Genomic DNA, 8,984 nt, shown 5'->3' with positions numbered 1-8,984 from the left:
CATGGAATATTAATTCTGTAGTTTATTTCGTAGGAGAGTTAGAGAAAGGGCTTTACTAGGAAAGGACGTAGCTATTATTGATTACTTCGACAAGCTTCAATTATTCACTTCACCTATTTTCCATCGTATTGCAATCGTTCCTTAATTCTTTAGATAAACAAGGTCAAAAGTCTTAAGGCCGTTCGATTTCAATTAATCATCGAATTTAAATCAGTTCTCGTATCGTTGCTCTTCTTAAAACAGTCAGGATCGTTCGAAACTAGGACGGACGGGACGATAAGATTTAATATTAGAAATTCGTTATACCATTATAGTTTATACGTATAATTACAGTTTCCTCTTGTACAATTGTCTTTAAACATCAATTATGTATTACTAGACCATGTAAAATCACAAGTCCGAAACGAGCTTAGGACAACGTCTTAAGTTTGATAAATTTTGTACCTAGATTGTCGTTTGTACATCGAGTTAGCACGTTCAAGTGCTATAAAAATTGGAGATAAACATTCCTATTAGGATGTTATCGTCTCTAAGGTACAAATCTAGTTCATTCAAAAAATTCTTTCAATTAGAAGATACAATTACTCGCTATCCAATAATAAATCATAATGATAATTAAAGCTAATGAAATTATTACTGTGGATTTACGTTAGAGATTACGTTTGCACATGATTAATGATTATTCAATCCTAATTCTACATTTGCTTATAACAGAAGACGTTCGTCTATTGCGTATCTTACAGTATACATGATTGATTCTTTACGTAACATGCATACGTGTAAAAACATAAGAGTTCAAATTAAAATCGATGTAGCTGACAATTTTTTTTTAATATAATTTCACAATAATTGCTTAATGAAGAAATTGGTGTTTAGTGTTCCCATATATATATACTCTACCTAGTACATATCAAATAATTGCACACGTAGAATCATTCCTCTTGCAAACTACATTTTTTCACAGCCCTCTTGTGAAAATATATAATTTAAAATTCTCATATACATTCCTGCAATAGATCTAGTTTAGAAACTAAAAACAATTTTTGTTACTTTCCATCCATGTACTCCGTTTCAAATGCTTGAAACAAGTATCTCCATGGATTTTGCATTGCCTATGTACAAACATACAATTATTTGTACAGTTGTTAATGTATGATAGAACTCGAAATGAACTATTCCCTATAGCGCTAAACTAATTCCTTTAAATCTATCGTTCTCTCTCACTGTTACGCAAGATCTCGAATTATACTCGTCCCAGAACAAATATCACTGACATTCGTTTCGTTATTAGCATCCTCACTGTTAACACTGGAAGAACTGTCATCTTTCGACTCTTGACTAACTTTCACGCTGTCTAACTTCAAATCTATAGAACTCTCAGTTCTCGAGATATCACTGATATCCGTATCGTCCAATCCCAACGTTACATCTATGGAGGATTCCAGTTTAGATTCCGGGCTAAGACAGGAACTATCTAAATTAGATAGGGCTTTACTATCAATCTCAAGAGATTCGTCCTCGTCAGTTTCCTTAGATTTATTAAGTTTCTCTGTTAACTCTGCCCAAGGATCCTCCAAAAATGATCTCATATCTATATAATTTGATATGTTAACTTGTTTTCTGGGATCTTTGTGATATCCCTGTATGTAGAAGAAAATGCTTATTGACAATGAATGGCATTAAGATAATTTGACCATGAAGATGAGAATTATAAATTACCTTCTTCTGGCCATAGAACTGTTTGCCAGATAGCTTGTAAGGAGAGTAGGAATTATTGAAATTGGACTTTGGGGTTGAATGATAACTGTTCCTGTAATGGTTAAACGCACCACTGCCAGATGAATTACGGTATCCACCTCCAGAATTGTGCCAACTATCGTTCAATCTCTTTTGCTCTGGCAATGGTGAACTGATGCTCAAGGGAATAAAATCATTCCCTGACTGACAAGCCTGGCTACCGTTCGACGCAGAATATTGATAACTATCACTCTTATTGTTAGCGTAATGATAACCTGTTCTGTTCTTGTAATCGCGCGATTTCCAGCTATAGTTCTGTCTGATCTTGCTACCGCTCGGGGTACTCAACGGAGACTTCTTCATTTTGTGATTTGTGTTCGATTCAAATTCGTTTCATGGGATTGTAAATATTTAGAAGCTGTTTCTTACAAAACGGTACATTAATTACAAACACAAGCACAAACACAAGCCAAGCCTCCCAATCGATGTCCCGTGGCATCGATCATGGCATCGATAGCTGGTGGAATCGACGAACTTCGATTCGATAGACGAACGTGAGAAAGAAGCGAGGTCGCTTTGAAAGTCGTAGTGCTCATCTATGTAATACATGATCGTTGTCCATGTACAGATGGCACTGAACCGGGGTTAACGAGCATGCGTAATACTGGCCGATGGTCGCGGATGCAGGAGGAGCGGCGCAGATGCAGCGAATGCCTCGTCCAGCGTAGTAGTGGGTAGTACATTTTTTATTCGAAATCGTGCTTTTGTTCACGCGAGTGTTCGTATTTCCTCGATGGATGGCTCGTCGTCGGCGGTACCTGTTGCGCGAACCGGCGCGTGCCGGCTCCGTTTGTTTTCTTACCGATAGTCCCCGGGTCAAATGCAACTAAGAAAAATGAACCGTCTCCGTTGTTGACGTTCGCTGAGTGGTGCGGTGCGTGACAGTGGTTGGTGTGCGCGAAAGGAATAAGGAGGATAAACGCGTGCAAGGAAGAGGCTGTTTATGTATGTAAAATAATGGGGATCGTGCAGAGCCGTGGCGACAGCGACGGCGGCGGTGGCGGTGGTGTGCGCGAGGTGTTCATCGGCGGTGTCAAGGGCGGCACGCCTCACCATCCTCAATATCAACCTGGCAGCCTCGGTATGGGAAGCCTGACCGGACCACGCAGCGGCAGCATCCGCTCCGCGCCGAGGCAGCCGATGCCCGACGCCGTCGAGCTCGAGAGGCGTTTCACCAAAGTCCTGGTACGTTCGACAGTAGTACCCCTATCGTTTCTTGAACAGCTTCGAATACAACAATCGTTAAAACGGGAACTTCGATTGATTGTAAAAACGATCGTAAAAAAGGATTGTCTTTTGGAAGTCTTCACAGGAATGATCGCTATGATTATTCATAAATCGTATCCTATCTTTGTTAATCTTTATTATATTTTCCTCCACGAGCTTTCAATGCAACGATCATAGAAATCGAAAGCTAACTTTAATTGAACTGTAAAACAGAGAAGGACCGTCTTTGGAAAGTTCTTTCTATGCTATGACTGTAAGTCCCATCGCTGAAATAGCAAACAATAGAAAATCTAGACTGCATTCACGTTTGCAATCTGTATAGGTAGTTAAATGTTTAATTTCTCTCAAACGATCCACGTTATTAATAGTCGTGTACACTGATAAATATCAAATCGAATGTCCAGCAATAATTCAAGAGTTGTGATTAAGCACTTTTTAAGGTTCTAAATTAACATTCATTCCTGTTCACCACTCAACCGTCCATTATAAGAAAACGTTTTTGATACATTCTTTTTCTTTTCCTGATGCAGTACATTGTGTTCAATTTCGTTAAAATGCAGCGTTGGGTTACGTACGATATTTCAGAGAAACACGCATCGGTGCATACAAAATGACACTGTTGTGTGTCGTGCGAAGCTATCTTTTGACGACAGGCACCGCACGCGGGTTCGATTTGCGCCGACATCGACACAGTAATTTGATATTAATCGAGCAGCTTTGATACCATCGCGAAACACGTGCTTTGAAAATCCACTAAAAACCTCTCTTCGAAAACTGTGCACTTGCCGCTCAATTAATATCAATAATTTAGATAATAAAAGAATCACTTTTATCATCTCATATTACGTAAGTAATATTTGAGTTCAAGTACTCATTATCATGTTTGATAATCGTTAATTTTCATTAGGATGAATTATTTTTTAAATCTATACATCGTCATTCTGTACATTATCTGACCAAGAAATGTTTTTACTGGACTGGGGAAAGTACGAGATTGTGACATTGTTATTTTGGAGATGCAACGAGATCCAGGATCTTACTGTGTTCTCAGGAATCGTGTAGGTTCAGAGTAGGAGATAGCTGGCTATGATACATAAGTACCTGGATCAGTTGATAGAGGAATCACGATTCTCCTTAGGGTTCTCGCAGCCAACGCGAAAACTTGGTTGACCGACGCCCACGCCTCCTCCTCTTCTTTTTATTCTTCCTCTATTTCCCTTTGATCTTTCTCTAACGATAGCGATAGCGAGTTCATGTCTTTCTCTATGATGTCTGGACCATCGCCAAGCCAGTTGAATTGACTAACAGTTCAAATTCGCTTCTTCACTTCCAAAATATTACCAGTTCATAAAAGTCTAATTCAGGTTCAGGCAATATAATTATTAATCAATAGTTACTGGAACTGATTCATTCAGCGAAGAATCGATAATCTTTATGATTCAATTTAATTGTATTTAAAATTAGATCTTTCTTAGGAAGCTTTAGAATTCAGATAATACTGCAATTCATGTCATTGATAATGATTACTTCACAGTATTTGATAATTTTTTTCCATTGATGACGGCACGAAGCAGTTAAAAGTATTATTGATTTACGACTAAATAGGGGAATTGTTCTTATCAATTTTAATTCCAATCGGATATTTCGTTTGAAATATTTGACAGTGTTAGTGGGTAGCCAACGAGTCGCTAGCTCGTAGTTGAGGAATAATTATCAAAGAACGGATGCGGAAGCCACGAGTGCATGACATCATTATTCACTATACAAATACACAACTCATACTGCATACGTTTCTGTGGATGAAACGATGACCGCGTTTCCTAGCTTGAAATTACGTAAATTGTAACTTACACGGCCACTTTACCATGTCACTGTACCGTCATGATTAAAGTAAAGCAATTTAACATTAACCGATTAACCCTAGAACGAAATGCCATTCCTTATTTGACTCGTGATCCGACTATTAGATTTACGTTCATTTTAATACTCGGAGGATTGAATAGAAGCGTATTAAAAAGTTCTCGTTGCGGCTAATCACATTTTATTGCGAAACGTAAAGTAATACTATGAATTGAAACGTAGCTTTTTAATTCAGTAAACTTTCTTGTGCATCGGAGCAGAGAGGGAATCGCTCTTGAACACGTAATTTGTTTTTCATACGGTTTACTCGACAGAGAAAGTAAACGTTCCCCTTCGGTAAGCAGGATGAATTATGAATTTCCAACGACGCGAGTTCGGTGAAAATCCTCCGCGTTTCGAACGTTCCTGTTAAACTTTAGAATCGAAGAAGAAAAGTAGTAATTTAACAGTAGGTAACACGATATTTGTACAGTAGTCACGGTTACCTGACCATTTAGAGCAACTCGAGTTTCGATTCGGCTCCACGAAACCCTGAGAGTTAAACTTAACGTTAAAGAAACATTGTTGTTCTTTTTAAACGATTACTTCCTTTAAGAAATCCTTATTCATCGATCGAGCCTACCTAACATTTTTAGTTTTCATTGACGTTATAGTTTTATGGCAAAGGTCAGTTACCAAGTAAAAGAATATATTCTAACGGCTTGTTCGACTTAATGAAGCCTAAGTTCGATTGTAAAAACCGTTCGTTAGCGAACGAGAGCGCAGCCTAGATTTCTGAATGAATATTGTTCATAGATTTTCATGTAACGAGCCGATAGATGCCTGATTCTTTGCATCAGATAAGATTCTCACGAGCTAGAAAGATTGGAGAAAGTCGGTGGCCGTCGAGCTTCGACTATATGTATAGTAATAATAAATATTAGGATAAGTACATAGCGTGGAGCTATGTTTGCCAATGCGAAACTCGAGTAGGGAGTAGTTAGGCAACCAGTAAATCTAATTAGCGAGCTTTCGGTGGCAATATTACCTGCAGGGGAGTCAGATAACTTTAGTAATTAACAATTCGAGTTAGGAAGCATATATTTAATTATTATAGGAAAAAGGGAAGCGATTTACAATTGTAAATTCATCGGAGGTTGCAATATATTTAGTTTATAATTATATTTTCTTAGAATATTGAACGATTTTCGTTAAACTTGGTTCTCTAGTCAGAATTTATTATTTTTATTATAACTCATTTATTCTGCGAGTTTTCTTTAATATTCTATTAAGACTAACGTTATTTACCGTAAAATATTAAAAATATGCGAAGTACAATGAGCTTTTTAATATTTTCCTTCTATTGGACATTTGAAAAAGTTGGAAGTTGAGAGTTTGAAACGTCGGCCAGACGAGGGTGAAACGAGGGTAAAAGCTTTGGTTGGGGCGCAGAGGGTTGTGCACCCCTGACTGTACGGCTCGCGAACCATTGAAACGAGTAAACCTCCCGCCAGTTAAAATCCACCGCAATCGATATTAATTTCTTTCATTATGAAAATCGAGTATACAAGTCTGTTAACTCTTAACGATACTATTTATAATCTTAGAGACAGACAATCGTTTATGCTATTTTCTATTTTAATTTCTTTATTCGTCGCCGAGTTATTTATAGGATCGTTGCTTATAGATGGTTTTCGCATGAACGAAGTCTGATGCCTGACAGCGTTGTATTATATGGGGAACTTAACGAATGCCATCATCGTTATAATCACGCGCGATGAATCATAAGATTCGGTGACGAAACGAGTCGGTTCGCAAACCTGCTCGGAATATCGTTTAAGTAAAAACGTTACTCGTATCTCATAGACTGAAAGCTAAACGAAATCTATTATTAAAAAATTCATTAAAAACTAATGGAGATAAAGAATTACATAGATTTTTATCATTAAACGATTGTTCAGATATTTCCTATCGAGTCTGAATGACCGTTAATGATTTTAAATGACATCGAATGAAACGAACAAAATCTATTATTAAAAAGTTCATTAAAAACTAATGGAGATAAAAAATTATATAGATTCGCTTTATTTTATCATTGAACGATTGTTCAGATATTTCGTATCGAATTTAAATGAGTGTTAATGATTTTAAATGACGTTGAATGCATCGAATGTAAAAACAATACTGGATGATGGTTCTTCAGGTTTGATAGTTTAACTGTTAGTATCTAATGACTACCGAATGCCTGTTTTCACGGTCAAGCGAAAGCGTTTAGGCGCCACCACAGCTGTCTCGTACATATGTATGTATGTATCTATATGTAGATACATATAAGTAAGTACGTAGTACGTATGTGCATAGAGATTTATTTATGGCGCAGAAATAGCTCTATTCACACGTGCGGGCCATTTGGCCAAGGGCCATTTCCCTCTTTCCGTTTCCTACACGGTTCTTTGTCTCTATTTCTATTGATAAACTGCAACTCGCGTGACAAACACAGCCGTTAGCAAATCCGGCTTTTCCCACCGTCGAAGCGGTAAACTTTTGGTAAAAAATTTCATTTTTCCTCAAATACTTCTAAACCGTTGGATCTATGAGTAAATTGCATACGACCTTATTTGTAGCTAGCGACTAAAGCTATAAGTTTTGTATGAAACATTTTTCACTAGCGGCAATAGGTAAGAAGTTATTTGCTATAAACGAGAATTTCGCAAAATCTAAAGGGGTATTTTTTTTCTCAAAATATGGAAAAATGCTTCAAGTAAAAGTTGTAAATGCTGTTATCAACTACAAGAAAGGTCGTATACGATGTTTTTCTATCTTGAATACTTCAGGAGTAATCGATTAATTATTTCGTTCATCGCCAATTATTCCTTAACGAGTGGAGTTAAAAGAAAATTGCATGGGACTTGTATCTGGCAACTGTTCAGCACCGACAAGTGTTTTGCTTTCTATTTCTTATTTCGTTGGCAATATATTCTAAAGGACGTTAAAAATTGCCAAGTTTTTCGTGCGACATGAAGTCCCATAAGGCTGCTACTCTTTAGTAATCTCTCCTCGGTATACGTACTGTGGAGACGTTAAGGCTCGTGGATAGGCATTTCTGTTGTGAGAGACACTGGCCCCTCTATATATAGAAACGCCGGTTTTATCTTTTCCTGTGGATATTTTCAGATAAACCTCGGCCCTTGGACAGTACACACGTATTGTTTAGCTCCTCTCGTATTATCGACAGTGGCTTCTTTTTTTTTTTTCTTCTTCCCAGCTTCCTTGTCAACCACGACTGCGTGCACCGATCCAGAAATAATTACATAGATTAATCTGTCTTTTATTAATAGAGAAACAAGAACCCTTTTCCTATACCTTTCCCCTTTACTGCACAGGAATTTTTCTCAAGCTTCCTAATGCTTCTACAGGAATTCTGTGCACAGGAATTATGAAGATATTTTTCTCTACGTATTTTCTTAGAAACAGTTTCATAATATTTTAAGAATTCGTTGAGTTATATTTCCTAAGAGTCACCCATTCCTTGAAAAAGTGCATGTACGTACTTTTTATCAAGTTCTATTTTATCTTGGATTAGTCATTGGAAGCTCGTTTTTTCTGCAAATTATTTAGTCAAGGCTACTTGAACAGTTCCATTTGCAACGCAAAATTTCGATAACGATGTTCAATAACAAACTACGACGAAGTTTTTTCCTTTGGACATAAACACGTTTTCTAACTACGAGCCTTGCTCAAATATAAAAAGAATGGATGGTTGTGATTCTATCTTGAATGAAACGATTAAGATGAACGTTTTGCTGGATGTTTTCTCTGTGTTCCAGGCCTCGATGGATTTGCCTCCGGACAAGGCGAAGCTGTTGAAGCAGTACAACAACGAGAAGAAATGGGACATCATATGCGATCAAGTGAGCACAGACGCTGCGCGGTTTTGCGCGTTCTTAAATCGCCCCGACGTTTACCGTGGTATTAAAACATGATCAGTCTTGCAACAGGTCCAATTTTATCACATTCGATTCATTCCACATTCCATTGCATTCGTTGATGAGAGGCACAATCGATTATGTAATTAAAAAATATTTTTTATTAAGGTAGCTCGACAAGTTGAACTAAACAAT

General features: G+C 37.4%; 2 protein-coding genes across 3 annotated transcripts in view; one reads left to right on the top strand and one right to left on the bottom strand.

Annotated features, from left to right (window-relative positions):
• Positions 1 to 296: 296 nt before the first annotated feature.
• On the bottom strand, positions 297 to 2,318 carry LOC108622497 (uncharacterized). Its single transcript, XM_018020409.2, has 2 exons — positions 1,720 to 2,318; positions 297 to 1,640 (listed from the first exon to the last, which is right to left on the bottom strand). Exons 1-2 carry the CDS (start codon positions 2,098 to 2,100, stop codon positions 1,227 to 1,229), a joined length of 795 nt encoding a protein of 264 aa, XP_017875898.1. The 5' UTR covers positions 2,101 to 2,318; the 3' UTR covers positions 297 to 1,226.
• A 436-nt stretch (positions 2,319 to 2,754) lies between these two features.
• The window catches only part of Frl (formin-like protein), a 13,217-nt gene continuing 6,987 nt past the window's right edge, over positions 2,755 to 8,984 (top strand). For both annotated transcript variants that reach the window (XM_018020415.1, XM_018020414.1), the window contains exons 1-2: positions 2,755 to 2,982; positions 8,691 to 8,774. In XM_018020415.1, the coding sequence (XP_017875904.1) occupies positions 2,755 to 2,982; positions 8,691 to 8,774 (312 nt within the window). The remainder of the gene's footprint in view (positions 2,983 to 8,690; positions 8,775 to 8,984) is intronic.

This window comes from Ceratina calcarata, unplaced genomic scaffold, assembly GCF_001652005.2.
Source record: "Ceratina calcarata isolate Rehan_Ccalc_2016 unplaced genomic scaffold, ASM165200v1 scaffold224.2, whole genome shotgun sequence".
NCBI lineage: Eukaryota > Metazoa > Arthropoda > Insecta > Hymenoptera > Apidae > Ceratina > Ceratina calcarata.
Note: the sequence above shows the minus strand (reverse complement) of the source record. Positions and strands in the feature narration are given on the sequence as shown.